This window comes from Camelus bactrianus, chromosome 3 (assembly GCF_048773025.1).
Source record: "Camelus bactrianus isolate YW-2024 breed Bactrian camel chromosome 3, ASM4877302v1, whole genome shotgun sequence".
In the NCBI taxonomy this organism is placed as follows: Eukaryota; Metazoa; Chordata; class Mammalia; order Artiodactyla; family Camelidae; genus Camelus; species Camelus bactrianus.
This window is the reverse complement of record NC_133541.1, coordinates 9,114,850-9,131,006: the sequence shown is the minus strand read 5'-3', so window position 1 is coordinate 9,131,006 and position 16,157 is coordinate 9,114,850. Positions and strand designations below refer to the sequence as shown.

Below are 16,157 nucleotides of genomic sequence, written 5' to 3'. Positions count from 1 at the left end.
CAGGAAGAAAGAGAAAATTTAAATAATCCTTTAACCATTAGTGACTGACCTACAGGTCTGACGGGGGGCTTGAATTTTAGCAACTTGCATTTAGTTAAATAACACCTATAGCTTTTCCTATGTTGTAGCCATATCTACTAGAAGGCGTCATTCAAAACAGCTCCCATGTTATACTGATACGAATATTAGATGAATAAATGAGATTCCAAAAGAGTTCCTATACCCTCTTGTTTTAGATTTGTGTAACACCCTTCCCTTAGCCTTCTTTGACAGGCAGAGGATGGAAAAGAAATCAAATGTTCAAAACCACCCCACGGAATTCCTAGGTAGCCCACTTCTCATGTGCAGCCAGGAGGCAAAGGTGGAAAGGGCTCAGGGCCCCGTGGAGAAACCCACTGGCGTCAAAAGCAGCACCATGAACAGCTTCTGGGTCATTCTAGAACCCAGCTTTCCTGACACATCCAGATGCCCCCTTCTCTGAGCCCCACTTTCTTCAACTACAAAATGACGGGGGCCACTATCCTCTAAGATCCATTCCAGCTTCAAAATCCCCTGATGATGGCCCGTCTAGGTGTCTGAAACCATCATCCACACAAATACACCAAAAGCAGCCTTTCCATCAAATTAAGTCAGGCCTTCAGGGTCTGATGCTTCTTGATTAGGACATGGAGGTACCTGGTACCCTCCACTTGGGCCCCTAGCTAAAATTGTCCTTATGTATATTTATTTATATAAAAATACATTTTATTTTTTTATTTTATTTTTTATTGAAGTATAGTTGATTCACAATGTTAGTTTCAGGTGTACAGCAAAGTGATTCAGTTATACATATACATAGGTATGTATATTTTTTTTCAGATTCTAATGAAAATAAAATTTAAATAAACATAAATGTTTAGGGTTAGTGAATAGCATCCTTTACAAACAAAAGCAAACACACACTTAAGGGTAAATCTGGGCTTGGTTTTATAACTTGCTTGAGCAGAACTGACACTAAACCTCATTTGCTCTGCTTGCTCCCTGGGAACCCTGCCCCCCACCAAGGAGAAGCAGCCCAGGCCATTCTGCCAGAGAACCAGAAACCACACAGAGTGGAGACCAGCCACCCCAGCCAAGATGTCCCTGGTCCTGCCACCAAAGCTGGCCCCAGCCGAAAGCAAACCCAGCTGAGATGGGCTGAGTTGGGCCTCCCTTTAGCAAACTGTGACTGGCATGTACACCCATCAGATGTCACACTTATTTGTTACACAGCATTGCTGTGTCCACAGATAACTGACACTTACATGAAGAACACTGGGGAGGCTCTTTATGACACTACAATGATGGATATGTATCATTATACATTTGTTCAAACCCACAGAATGTCCAGCACCAAGAGTGAACCCCAGTGAAAATCTAGGGACTTTGGCTAATCATGCTGTGTCAGTGCAGCTTCATCAGGTATAACCACGGCACCTCCCTGGGGGGTGTTAACAATGTAGCTGGTGGTGTGCATGGTGGGGGCAGGTGGTATATGGGAACCTCTGTACCTTCCCCTCAATTTGGCTGTGAACCTAAAACTGCTCTTAAAAAATTAAGTCCTTTCAGAAAACTACAAAACAAAACAAAACACATGGGCTTCTCAACTTCTTCCGGGCCCAGAGCAGCCCCCACCTTGGTTAGCAGAGAAAGAAGAGGCCGAGGCCCGTCAGCCCACTGGCCCCAAGCCCAGGGTTTCTGGGCTCCCTTCAGCTGACTCACTTCTCTGCTCTGGGCCCCTGGGCTCCCAGGCTCATGGGCTCATGCTCCCTTCTCATCCCCTTTCCCGCACATCAGAATCTGCAACTAACACACTAGCGTACATCCCCAAACAGCAAAGCCAGGCCTGAGGCCAGAAATCACTTTCTGTACCAACCAGCAGATTCTAAGCACACGCAGGCCCATGGATACTGAGGCCTGGTAGATGCCAAAGAGCTGGATGTGAATCCAAACTGGATTCTCATTTTAGGAAAAGGTGATTCCAAAATGTATCAATCCTTCTGTGGCATTCGAAAAACCAAACCCAGAAACAAAACATTTCTCATGTACAGGTCAACATAACAGTCCCTAAACAACGAGGACCTACTGTACAGCACAGGGAACTATGTTCAATACCTTGTAATGGTCTATAATGAAAAAGAATATGAAAAGGAATATATATATATAACTGAGTCACTATCCTGTACACCAGAAATTAATACAACATTGTAAACTTACTACACGGCAATAAAAAAAAATTTGTTTTTTAAGATAAAGGTCCCAATCACTGCTACAAATCTATGAAACATTTAAGCCCCCCCCCCCAGGAATAAAGGGAGACACCCCTGTACTCGGTCTGTGATGGGGGCTTTCCTGAGCCAACAGAGCAAAAGGGTGGAGGGGCCTTTGAAAAATTTCAGTGAGAGGCTCTGGAAATTAAGCATGCATGAGGGGAACCACATCAAGAAAGGAGTGCGCTATTTTAAATTTAGCATAATTGGGCCTAACTTGGTCCAAGAGCTGTCTGACATTCAAACTGCCGTTCTGCAACACTGAAGACAGCACAGACACTTCCTCTGGTTTCAGTACTTTCTCCAGAGCAGCCAGGGCGGGGAGGCTGAACCTCAGGAGAGAAGTGAAGAGTGAAGGAGAACTGTGGCAGCTTCCACCGTCCCCAGGCTGGCGGGAACAAAACAAGCAGAAACCTAAGAGACAGCAGAGCGCGTTTTGAATGTTACTGAAGAATTGTTTGACAAATATTTACATGTTGCATATTAAATTATGCAGTCCTTTTACAGCCATAAATATTTCAGAAGGGAGACTGAGTGCTGAGCACATCCAAAATCTCAGGAGCCAGGAAAGAACACAGTTTCTTCAGCAAAACCCATCTGATCCTTAATTACACAAACCAAATGAAACTTCTGTCAGCTAAGGCAAACTCTCTTCTTAGCTGACCAGAGATGGGCAGCTCAACAAACACACTCCTCACCTCCAGAAAGGGAAAAAAAAAAAAAAAAAAAGCCCTTATAGGCATTTTACTTCTGGGAAGCTGCTGGCAGCAGCACCTGTGGTTCTGGAGTTAATGCAATTACCATGCTCCTCCACCAAAAGCGCTGGGGCTTTGCATAAGCTTTTACTGTTACTCCTCATGGACCAGATCCAAAGGGCTCCTGCCTCAGGGCCTTTGCACTTGCTGTGCCAGCTGCCTGGAGAGCTTTTCCTGTTATCTTCTCTACATCTTTACTCAGATGTCATCTGTTCTGTCAGATGACCATCCTACCCATAATTTTAGCCCTCAGTCTCTGAGTATCTGGATGGTCTTACCCAGATCCCAGTACTGCTGGCTTAGCTAAAGATGGGAGGATAGGCCTCTGTGGGGAGATACCCTTAAGACCAGAACCTGAAGGCAATGAGGGAACGAGTCACGTGATCATCTGGGGAAGCACAGCACAGCCCCAAAACCCTACATTGGCAGGTTGAAACCAGATTGTTTCTCCATTTCCTATTCCAGGGTGGCCTCTCATCAGCTAGCCCCAGGCGGCCTCTCCAGCTTCAGTGCCCACGTTGTCCGGCACCAACACCAACCACACTGCACCTGCCACCAACTCCTTGGTTCCAACTGAATGTCCCCCCACCACCTCCTCTGCCAGTCTCCCCTCCCTGGGCTTCCAAAATTGTCCTCAGCTCCCTGCTTCCAGGCCCCTTGCTCCATATTTCTATAGTGACCCCCTCACTTCCTGCCTCTGGCTGTAAGCACCAGACTCTTACTCTCTAAGCACTGGGTACTATTACTCTGAGTTCTTCTCTCCTCAACTAAAAGATTAAGACTCTCCAGGGAGAGACTGATTCACTTTCGAGTCTCCTGTAGTACCTAACCATGCCCTGTACACAGTCACTTGTCAGTGACTTACTACCCCATCTGCCACCAGGTTGTGCATTTGGACACTGCGACACTTTATTCTTTCCCTGTGTTTCAGAAAGGCTGTTTGATCAACAGCATTGAGAAGCCACTGGGAAGAACAGAAACTCTTGCCTCACCCCCTCACAAGCGCAGAACTCAGGACAGGCTCCCTCTATCAGAAGATAAAAGAGCCGGAGGTCTGGCCATTGGTGGACCATGTGTCATTTCTCCATCATGATTTGATGGGGAGCAAAGCAGGCAGCTCAAAGCAGAAAACCAAAGGGAGACTCTGTAATCAAGGGGAAAAGCAGAGAAAAAAATAGCTTTGCCTGGCAGAAGAGAAAAAAGAAAAAAGCTGCAGGATGTCCCATCTGAGCAAGGAGAAGGCAGGTGAGTGGAAACCAAGACAACATAGTAACCAAGGCCATGTCAGGGTGTTGTGTGTGTTACGCCATTTCATGCTCACTGCCCCCAGGAGGTATGTGCTGTCAGCCCTCCATCACCAGGGGGAAACTGAGGCCGTGAGGTGCTGAAAGCCTGCCTCCGGTTCTGTCACCCTCCCCTGACTCTGTGCTGAGTGAGGGAGGGGCTTTCAAAAGTGGCCCAGAAACTCAGTCTGTCAGACCCGTGCCCCTTGGGGACGGTTTACGTTGTCCTCTGTTGACGCCAGTGCAGCTGTTTTCAAGTTTTTATTTTTTGCTCCTAAAGGAAACCCAGTAAAGCAGAGCTCAGGGGAGCCTCAGAGTGGGGGCTGGGCCAGCCAGCCCCTGCCCTGCCCCCCTCCCCAGCCCACTGAAGACCCCTGGCTGCCCAGAACGCGGGAGAGACCTCCCCCAACCATGTTCTTCCTAATCCCTTTGGGACTTCCTTTAAAGCAGCCCCGGTTACCTGCTTCAGGAAACGGAGATCTCATATTAACAAATGTGTGTGAAAATTCACGTTAGTAAAAGAGAAAGCAGGGCAGAAGAATCAGCTCTGGTCCCTCGGCCACCAGCGAGGGCAGAGGGAGGACTGAGGTGCAATCTTGGTGTCTCAGGGCCACCGCGGTGATGCTGCCCGCGAGGACCCACCTTAGCTCTCGTAGCCTTAGCGACCTCTGGGCCAGCACTGCCCGACACAGGACACCAAGCAAAGAACCATCCCCAAATTCAAATAATGCGTCAAGTTAGACAGTGACATTCACAGGCTCCTGTATGCCTAAGCCAGGCCCAGACCACAGTCAGGGACAGACCACCCTGCCCTCTGAAATAAACCAAAGGCACAGGGTCCCACGAGTTCCCAAGTAAAGGGACATCTCCCCCCTCCCTTTTTTTTAATTGCACTGTATGTATGTGTGTACATACATGTATAACTGAATCGCTTTGCTCTACACCTGAAAAGCACATCTTGTCTGTCAGTTGTGGGCTCCCCGAGCAAAAGCACTTCCACTCCCGATTTGTGCCAGGCAGAGACTGCAGATCCCGCGGGACCGGGGGAATGTGACATCAAAGGAGACCAAGGCCACTTTTTGCGCAGCACAGATTCACGGGCACTTGGCCACGGTGGTCACTCTGCGGTTTGGTTTGGTTTTGTTTTTTCCCTCCAGGTGCTTTGGTGGGTGGTGTTCTGCGAGCCAGCCCTTCTCAAGCCAACTTTTTCTTTCTCTCAATGTTTCTCACCGGCTGAGTCTAGTCGTGACTCATGGATACCCCGATACCCCATACTCATGCCTCTCCCCACCCCCACGCCGCTTGCCCTACCGCGTGTGTGCCCGCCCCTCCTTTGCCCTCCCCAGCGCCTGCCTCTGGGGGTGGCACTGGCTCTCCGCGGTGACCGTGCAGACAGCCAAGCCGGAGGTCACGCCGGTCACCAGGAGCGGGTCACCAGGCGCTGCCGGGCGTGGGAAGGGGGAGGGGTGCGAGTTAGCAGGTGGTCCAGGAAGAAACTCCGAACTCGGGTGGCCCCGAGGAGCCGCTCCGCGCTCGGGCGTGGAAGGGAAAGTGCAGGCGCGGCGCGAAAGGCCGAGAACCGCTAGGCAAAAGGGGTTTCCCCTGCAGGCGAGGAAGGGTAATGGTCAGAGGGAGCCCAGGGTGAAGGGACCCGGCGAGAGGCTTCCAACGCGGATCCCACCGAAGGCCCCCGGGGGATTCAGAAGACTCCGGGGGAGGGAAACGAGAAGGGGTTGAGGTGAGCTCGAGGGACGAGCGGCGTCTCCCGCGGCGCTGTGACCTCCGGCAAGGCAATCGTGCCGCCCACCCCAGCCTGGGATAGGCAGGCCACTTTAAGCTCCGCACGCGCCAAACGCCCAGAGAGCGAGGAAGAGGCGCTCTCGGCCGCGGCAGAGTCACCGCGGGACCGGGACGCAGCCGGGATCTGGGTGGAGCGGGGAATAGAAAGGAGGGCGGAGGGAACTCGGACCCAGCAGGGACGCCCGCTTACCCGGCCGTTGCGATCGGTCTCCTGCACTTCCTCAGCGCTGGGGCCCCGCCGCACCAGCGCCCTCAGCAACCCCACGTCGTTGGCGCTGGCGGCGCGCAGGAGGGTCGCCGCCTCCGGGACGCCCTCCGGGACGCTCTCCGCGCTCACGGAGCTGTACTCCTCCTCGCTTTCAGAAGGGTAGAAGGAGTCGTCTGAAGCGATGCTATGGGTGTCAGGCAGACTTGAGAAGTCCTCGTACTCCTCGTAGTCATCTGGGTCCTCCCCGGCCTGCGCGTCCCGGGGTGGGGACGGCGGCTGCGGAGACACGCGGCGGGCCCCGCCGCCCTCCGGCCCGGGCCCGGCCAGCAGCACCATGCTGGCGGCCCGGGCGCGGGCCGGGGGCCGGGGAGCGGGCGGGGAGACCGGGACGCCGGGCGCGCACCGAGGTCACCGCCCCTTGTCCCTGGCGGCCCGAGAAAAGCAGTGCTCGGCGCGCTCCAGCCCGGCGGAAACGCGCGCCCGGCGGCTGCGCTCCAAGACTCGACTCACAGGAGGCTGGAGAAAACCCCTCGGGGAGGTGGGTGGGAGGAGCCGCGGGGGCTTTCCGAACGCAGCGGGCGGTCGCGGGCGGGCGCGGTCAGGGACCGGGCGGGAGGCGGGCGGGGCGGCTGCGCGGGAGGAGGCGCGCGCCCCGGGTCCCGCGCCCGCGGGCCCGATCCTGGCAAAAGTTAAGAGCGAAGCCGGGGCTTCTCGGCACCGCGGGGACAGTGCATCCGTCTGCTTTGCCCCGGCGCTGAGAAATGCACGCGCTGGAGAACCAGAAGCAGTAACTAAAGAACCCGAACGCCCTTTCAGCGGGCGGCGAGCGCCCCCCCTCCCCTCCGGCGGCCCAGGGATGAGGGCGAAGGTGGGGGTCGGAGGACGCCGCCGGCTGAGCCTGCTCCGGCGTCGGGAAGCCAATCTCCCAGGCCCGGAGCCGTGCGGGGAGTCAGGCCTCTGTACTGCGGTGGGGGGAGTTTCTCAGCGTCCGAGGCACGGAGCCCGTTTTTTCACCCCCCAGGGAGCCTGGGCTCCGGGGCCGACTTCACTCCAGTCTTAAGACTCCGGGATCCTCGGGGCACACCGGGCACGAGGACAAGTGGATGCATGGGAGGTGGTGTCCACCTAGGGGACTTGGACCAGGGCTGCGCTGCGGACCCTGCCCCTCTGAACTGGGACCTCCGGGCTGCCACGGGAAAGTCCCAACCCGGGACGCAGAGTCCCCAGGTCACTCAGACCCGGGCCAACTGTGGCTTGATGGTTGCTCCTAGAAAAGCGACCCCGGGGAGGTGTCCAGGAGCCTCGGGGTAGACATTAGACCGGGAAAGGACGGCTCCAGGCCAGAGTGGTGAAGGGTTTCCTCCTCCCCCACGCTTGGCCAATGTCACCGTGCCTGGATCTGCGGAGCCGAGACGATTAACGGGGTGAAGCCGCGATGGGGCGCTGACTCTGCAGCTGGCTGCCAAACCCAGAGAGTAGACATGCAGGCGATGGCCGTGGTCCGCTCCCTGAACCCACCCGGGCCGAAACTGGGCCTCTCTCCGTCTGTCCCGGTTCGCGTGTGAGAATCTGCTGCGGGGAGCCCCTCACCTCTGGGAAGAGGGCGCACTGTGGGCCAAATCCTCGTGGAAAAGGCTTTGCGTGGAGGCGCAGTGTGAGGACGCGCCCCGAGCCTGGATTAGGGATGTAGCATCTTTGACAGAAAGCGTGGCCGGTCCAGGGGCGGATGTGGAAACCAGGAGGGAGACACTACTTCTTTCTGTCCCCTCTCCCTCCTTTCCTTTTCTCCGCCGCCGCACCCCCAACCTTTACAGTGTGTCTACCAGGTACCAGCCTGTGAGAGGTCCTCGGGGTGCAAAGGTGAACAAAACTGGGTGGACGCAGGCACTGGGGACAAGCTTGAAGACCCCAGGACTAGGCGGACAAGCTGAGGGGCACAGTGAGGAACACGGTCCAAAATACCCGGTGAGGGCGGTGGGGGCCAGAGCGAGGTTTGAACTGCAGAGGCCTCTGGATCTTGGGCCTCAGGTGTTACACTGCGTTGAGCCGACCCACTGTGGTGACCACCCGGGCCTCCAATGCCTTCTGGGCCCTCTGGGATGCCCGCATCCCGGGGGCTGAGAGGGCAGGGGCCAGAGAACAGCGACTTCTGGTAAAGAACGATGGATGCCTGAGCGAGCCCTTGAGCAGAAGTGAACCTGAGCACACTGGCCCCTCCTGTAGTCCGGGGCTTTCTCTCTGAAGGCAAAAATACCCCAAATCATGGTTTGATTTTAACCTTTTCCTCTAACTGGTCCTATTTACATAAATTCCCACTGGAAATTTCCCCCTTTCAAGGTTGTTGGTTGTTTTGGTGTTTCCAGAGGCCTGTTCAATGAAGTCAGGGGATTTACAAATGGAAGTGACCTTCCCCCACACCCCTGCCTTTCCGATGGCTCAGGACAGTGTTGGGTTTGCTAGCTCTCCTTTTCTCCCAGCCAGAACTGGCACTGTGTTGTATTAAAGAAAGAACCTCAGCGGCCAGCAGGTGACAGGGTCTCCTGGGGGGTTGGGAGGGGGCTTGGGGCTGCAATCCTGTAGTGGAGCACCACTTACCCTCTTCTGGAGTCCCTAGGTCCTCATCCCTGGTCACTTAGCAGCAAAATTCAAGCTCTGTCTTAAGAGTTCACCACTTCCTCCTTTCCTTCCTCAGTAATTTGGGTCCAAATAGCACTAAATGGTTTAACCTTTAAAGATAAACTTTGGGAACAGCCCTGCTCCAAAGAAGAGCTAGCTGTTTGTGAGTGGTTAGACTCCAAACCCATGCTGATTAATTTCTCTTTTAGAAATGCACGCCTATTTCCACAAAGACTAGACTCTCAATGTAAACCAATCACATTTTGCAAAATTGTATTTTATCCATGACTTGTCCTGTTTCAATGAACTATTTTAATTTATGACTTTTTAAAGTTTACATATGTATGGTGATTAAACAACTTGTTGATTTAGTTAAATAACTTGTCTTCAAGCCATTAAAATTCACTACTTGAGTTATATTTCTCAAATAGGCCGCCTAACTGTAACACCTACAACAGGAAGATCTTTTAAAATTACAAGCAGTGGATTTAAAGACTGAAAACCAAGTGCACCTGTAGTGATTTCCACCCCCACCCCCACCGCCCAACTTTGTTTAGAAGGGAAATTGAGTGGAGGGGAACCTAATGGTGAAGCAAATGGTGAACCCACCCCACTGCCCATAAAATAACCAGGGTCCCACCTCCCCTGGTAGATTGAATGCCAGAGTGATTTTAAACATTTCACGTTGTCTGGAATTTAGCACACAGTAAGTGTGAACTTTCATTATTATTAAAATGAAGTATCCATTGGCCTTATGATATAAACTGCTCTACAGAAGCTGCTTCTCCAAATGTGTTGCCCTATTTGCCGAGAGAATAGCCCACGTGAGGTGAATGAGAAATGCATTTTATTTTTTTCTTTTCAGAGGCAGTGTAGCTTGGGATAAAGAGCGGTTGTGATATCAGATAGAACCATCTCCCGATTACGGCTCCTCCACTGTTGGATTGCAACCATAATAGTTCTAGATTTGGCTCTGTTACTGGGTATACCAGTGTTTATTTGACCAATCCCCTAGTCTTGATATTTAGGATATTTACAGCATTTTCTCACTTTATCTGTAAAGGGGGAAAAATGTTGCCTGCCTGCCCTTCCAGTCCTACAAGAATCAAGTCATAAGCTACTGCAATCACCCAGCAACAGGGTAATTAAGGATGGGGATAAAAGGAAGGATTCAGTGCTTTGGATAGTGGCCCCTAGATGATTAAGATATGCATCCAAGGAAAAATTTCAATGATCCCAGATTCTTGCTTCTTTCCAAACATAGAAAAGCACAAAAATCATGAACTCTAGGTGTCTGTTCTTCGTGACTAGCAGTAATCTTTTGATGTTTGACTCCATGTTTTTTCCAGCAAAAAATTGATATATATCCTGTCTCTTCCCCTTACCTCTTTCAGAGAAGTCCCTCAGAGCTGTCTGAGAGGCTGTCTCCCAGAGGCTGGGAGAAGAGGTTTTCCTACCTCTCAGGAAGGTCCCCGAATAAAAGTCAACTCATAACTTTTATATTGTGCGTTTTTGTTTTAGTCGACATATCCAAATGAACCCTTACCTGGCATTTCCTTAAAAGAACCTCTCACATCAGGTGGCTTGAGCATCTTAATTTTCTTCATGGCTGTATTCAAAATGGTAACCCAAAGTTGAGGCGCCTGGGAAAGAAACTCAAGAAATGTGCTTCTGATCTACCCCCCACCCCTGCCCAATGATCTCAAACAGGAAGTCTCGGCAGAAAACACTTCTTGTCTCTTGCTGTTCTACAAATAACCAAATTCCAGTGGAAAACCTATGGGGTGGGGCGGCGTAGACATGGCAAAATGAAAGCAAATCTCCTGAGATAATACACATCTAATAATTTCCTTTGTTTCTTTTTTTTCAATAGAGGTACTGGGGATTGAACCCAGGACCTCGTGCATGCTACCCACACTACCACTGAGCTAGACCCACCCCTGCCCCCAATAGTTTCCTCTGTTGTTGCTCTTTAAGCTTCCCAGAGTTGGTTTCCTTATTAGCAACTAAAAGAGCTTTAATTCTGGGGGAGAAAAAAGCATTTTTAAAAAACGACACCAACACAAGCCAATGGGGAAGAAAAACAATCGGAAAAAAAATAGGAAAAACATTCATTGTGCTGTCTGTTACAAGTGGTTGATGGCCAGAATATAGAGAGATTGCTTGCAAATTGAGAAGAAAAAACTGAGCATATTTATCCATTTTGTTAACCCTGTTGTCCCCTGGTGAGTGGCAATAGAGCTCACCAGGATGAAAAGAGCTGTTTGCTTGCCTTGGGTGGCTGCGGAGGAGGGCACCCCAGGCAGGCTTGGGTCCTGCCTTCTTGGAATCTAGACTGAGTGATGGCCGTAGTTAAAATGTAAGGAAAGTAGCCCAGAGCCTAGGGTTGGCGTCAAAGAAAAAATGGGGGCTCAAGGAGACCCTCAGCATGGCTTGTTAAGGCTGAGACCATTTTCCCCACTTCCTCTGAGAAAACATCCTCAAGGATGGAGTTTGGAGAAGCTCATTACCTCCTGAAGTTGGCTGCAGGCTCCTCCAGCTCTCTGGCTGCCCACATGAGACACAGACGTGTGTGGAGGATGGGACATCTCTTAGTCACTCATTGAAAAACAAGAAACCAGTTTAAGCAAACCAAAATTATCTGTTCTGGAATTTTTGCAAATTTCCCTGAGTTAACTGTAATAAACAGAAACAACCTAGAGTGTCCTGAAGTCCATCTACAAAACGGCTGGGCCAGATTACTCTTCTGATCCACTTAGAAACACAAGGAAAAGTCTCCTGTGTATTTCTGGAGCTCCCTATTAAAGAGATTAGTGGCCCTTCAGCCCTTCAGCTCCGCTCAGTTGACAGCTGCGAGATCCCTCCCAATGTCACCTGGATCAGTGCAACCATTTAAGAACTTCTCTCTCTTTTAGGGAGGATTTCTGCCTTTGTGGTTGAGTATTCAGCAGGAGCACATGCATGTGTGCACCTAACAGCCAGTGCTTCTGCCTTTTTCCTGCTCTTGATGGGAAGTAACAGTAAAAGGCTAAAACTAGAAAAGTCACGTTTACTCCAGGGACACAAAGGCCTTGGATCCTCATCTGAATAAAAGTGGTTGGATTTTTAAGGCCAGTGTAGGGAGCCTCATGTGATATGAACAGCTATTAAAAGATCTACTCAACAGAAGGCTTCTCCCTGACCCACCGTGGCCCCCCTGACCCCAGGTGCAGGGCAAACTCCCCCTACTTTCCCCATCCCACCCCTTTGTTCATGACCCTGAAATAGTTCTTATTACCCTGTTTTCCAACAACTTTTTGCAAGACTGTCTTCCTTCTTATAACCTGAGAGTTTACCAAGTTCAAGGACCACTTCTTATTAGCGTATTTTAATCCCCAGCACCTAAGAAGCTGTCTAACCATTTTGGTAGATGCTCAGTAAATCCTTGTTGAATGGAAGTAAAGGCAGGGCCTGCTGGACCGGGCCCCAGCTGTCTCCGGGGACCTTCTGAATTTAGATCCAATCAGGCACAGAGCAAGATTCTGAACTTTCTTTAGCCAGCTGTACTTCCAAGTCTTTGGACCTTCAGGAATTAAACAACAACAACACACCATCCAAGGCAGGAAGACCTAGGACGCTGGAGCATGTCTGGATTCTGTACCAGCTCCTGACCATCACTGGTTCCCTATAAAGCCGGAGCATTACCCTGCCATGTGTAACCACCATATGCAGACTGCTGGGGCCACGCACCAAGGAGACTCGGGGTTCACCCAGGGCTGCAGGTGCTGTTTCTAGACATCCCTCTTGTGAAACAGGGGGGATGGAGCAACACACACAGCTCTGAGCCTGGACTCACATGTGCTTAGGGCAAGGTGTCCGGCTTGTGGCCCCATCACTTTCCCTAACTGAGCATAAATTCAGTAATCAAAGCAAAGACTAAATCAGAAATTTTAAATTACTATGATGAATCGTAAAGGTTGGCTTACACCTACCACTTGGCCTAATTCGCCGGGGTGGATTTCATGTCAAAAATACTCCCAGGGGGACAGAGCTACGGGCAGAGAGAACCAGAGCCGCACATGCAGTGCATGCTGGGAGAATCACGGGGCAGATATTCTAAAAATGAAGTGAAAGTTAATTCCCTGCCACATTAGCTTACTAGTACTTTTGTAACAAAACATCACAAAGTGGGTGGCTTCAACACTAGAGATTTATTCTCTCCCAGTTCTGGAGGCTAGAAGCCTGAGGTCAAGGTGTCAGAAGGGTCAGCTTCTTCTGAGGCTGTGAGAGAGAGAATCTGGTCCACGCGCTCCCCAGGCTCCTGGAGGCTTGCTGCGCCATCACCCCATTTCTGCCTCCATGTGTATGTCCGTCTCTGTATGCAAATCTCCCCTCTTTTTAAGGACATCAGTCATACTGGATAAGAGCCCATCCTAATGACCTCATCATAACTAATTACATCTGCCACAACCCTACTTTTAAATAAAGTGACATTATGAGGTACTGGGGGTTAGGACTTCAACATATGAATTTTAGGGGTCCACATTTCAACCCGTAACCCCTGCCCTTGGAGTGCTTCCATTCTGCTGGGGAGACACATACTGAACAACATACATGTAATGCATAGCATGTGAAATAGTATTACGTGCCAAGAAAAAAATTAAGCAGGGAAAGGAAATGGAAAGGATGCAGGGGTTACAGTTTTAGTTGAGAGGGCTGACACCGTCCAGCTGAGGAAGGGGTCTTTGAACTAAGAGCTAAAGGAAGAAGGGAGTGAGCTATGCAGGTAATAGGGTCCCTATCCATCCCTGCCTCCTGTCCTCATCTCGGTCCCCCTCTGGGGGGTATGCTGTAATCCCTGTCCTACCAGCCCCAGGAGCTGGGATCCTCAACCTCTCCCTGTCCCAAGCCCGGCTCAGCAATGCGGGCTCCCCAGGGTGCTGGACCTGCCACCCTGTCCATCTTCCAGTCTCCACAGTGGCCTCAAATTCCCCCACTCCCCTCAAACCTAACCCACCGCCCTCCTCAAAAGCCTTCACCTCCCGCTCTACAGAGAAATGGGACCAGTCTCCTCCAGAGGGTGTGCCCAGGACCCCCTCTCTGCCAGCTGAGATTCACTTGCATCCCTGACCTTTCTCACTTCGTCTCCAGGGGAAGAGGGCCCCTTCCCTACAGCTAAACCTGGATTCCTCCTCCCTGGGGACTCTGGATACCATCCCCCGGGGTGCTCGTGTCATCACGTGACAAGCGTGCTCTGCCATCCACAGCCCGATTCAGTGCTGCATCTTAAACCAGATCTGCTTTCCCCTCCACCCTTCTCCACCTCCCCGCAGCCCCGCCTCACCTTCACAGCCGAAACTTCTGCAAGAAACATCTCCTTCCACAAGCTCTACTTTTCATCTTTTATTTACTCATTAAAAACTAATTGTTCATTTAAAATTGCAAAAGTAATAACGTGCTTTTTGGAAACCGCCCTCCTCTCATCTTGAGTCTATAAAGTAAGAAGACAATGGCTCCCATCCCCGTTCTCCCTGTTACTCTTTGAATCGCTGTCATCTGCTTCTCCCTCTTCCCCTAGTTTTCTGAGGGTCTGGCAGGGGCTTCTTTTCTTTTGAATTCAGTGGACATTTCCAGCTTGACCCAAATTTAACATCAGCACCAACCCCGTACTCTGAACAGCGACACAGATGCATCGTTTGGACTCACTGTGGCCACCCGCATTGTAGCCACCGGGCTGTCCAGTGCAGAGTTGGGAAGAGCCGCCCACCACCGTATTCCATGTCCCCTGGCCTTCCTGAGGCTCCAGGAAGAGGAAGGAGGTGGGAGTTCTGCCCACGAGGGACTGCAGAGGGCAAGGCTGAAGGCTTGTGATCCACATTGTGATTTTCAAGAACAGACACAGGTTCAGCTGTATCCAAAGACAGCAAGCTGCCCAGACGATGCTCAAGAAACATTCCCAAATGAATAAATGGAAGAGATGGCTGAGCAATCCCAGCTTCCTCGTGATCCTAAACCTGAAAAAAAAACAACCCATCCTGTTCAGCATGGAAGTGATTAGCTCATCTGTTCCAAAGACCAAACAACCCAGCACAAAGTTTGTAGTAATTACATCCACCCCTTACAACATTAACTGTGGTGGAGCTGACAGTTACGACTCTTTATTGGCACATTTTTGCACTTAAATACCTGAATAGCCTCTGGCATTGATTCTCTCAAGAATTCACCAGAACATTTTGGTATTTTATTCCTGGCCAAAAAATATCCCCAGTTTATGATGACGAAACTCCCATAGTTCTATTCTTCCCTCTCCTGCTCTGGAGTTATCCAGTCAACTGTTTTCCTGAAGGAAGCAGATGCACAGTCAGGCTCTCGAAATGCACATTTCATTACAGGTCCTCCCCTCTAGTGAGTCATGCCCACGTTCCTGGTGGCAACAGTTGGCTCCTGAGTCCCCCTCACCAGTCTGCAAGGATGCTTTGGGGAGCAGCTCCCCTTTGAGACCTGGCTTCTGGTTTCTTCCTTTATTAGCACAGAACTCTTCCCCTCCCACCCCTCACAAACACCTTCCTTGACAGAATTTATTAAGTGTTGATGGAATAGGAGGGGTAGAGCAGCAATCCAGCCTGGGTCTGCTCTGAAAAGCTTGTCATGATTCTGATGATAAGATACCTGCACCTGCCGATGTGCCCACGACCTACGTAGCCAGTGTCCCCTGACAGCTACCAACCACTGGGGCTGCAGCTGACTCGGATTGGAAGAGTCAAACAATGTCACAAAGAGAGCAGGACCTCGATATATTTCTCAAATTTATTTGGGAGTGGAGTGAGTACCCAACTCCTTTATTTGAAGGGCTGGTATAAGGAAAGAATTTAAGTAGATGTTTTGGTATAGCTTATAGAAAAGTTTAAGGTAACCTCAACACGCATGCACTGCCTTGGTGACCAGGAAGTCACCCTCGTGGCTACGGGAAGCCAGCCTGAAGCTTAGCTCTTGTCATCACGTCTCCCAGGATGTGCTGCCCAAGTGGCGCTCCACTGTGCCAGGTTCAGGACCCCCATCTTGCTCAGGTGGATTGCGTGGTCGCCCCCTTCTTAGATGGATTTCACCTGCTCGTGCAGGTAATGAGTCTCATTGAAGTCACACAAATGTGGGTCATGTTTGTCAGCAGCCAGTTTGTGCAGTTCCGGTAGTAACTGGTTCGTGATTTTTCACTTAAATCCTTCTCTTA

At 50.9% G+C, this 16,157-nt stretch overlaps 1 protein-coding gene across 2 annotated transcripts in view; it reads right to left on the bottom strand.

Annotated features, from left to right (window-relative positions):
* ANKRD33B (ankyrin repeat domain 33B) overlaps positions 1 to 7,077 on the bottom strand; it is a 77,963-nt gene extending 70,886 nt beyond the window's left edge. For both annotated transcript variants that reach the window (XM_045518302.2, XM_074356280.1), the window contains exon 1: positions 6,317 to 7,077. In XM_045518302.2, the coding sequence (XP_045374258.2) occupies positions 6,317 to 6,670 (354 nt within the window). In that variant the 5' untranslated portion in view covers positions 6,671 to 7,077. The remainder of the gene's footprint in view (positions 1 to 6,316) is intronic.
* Positions 7,078 to 16,157: the final 9,080 nt, after the last annotated feature.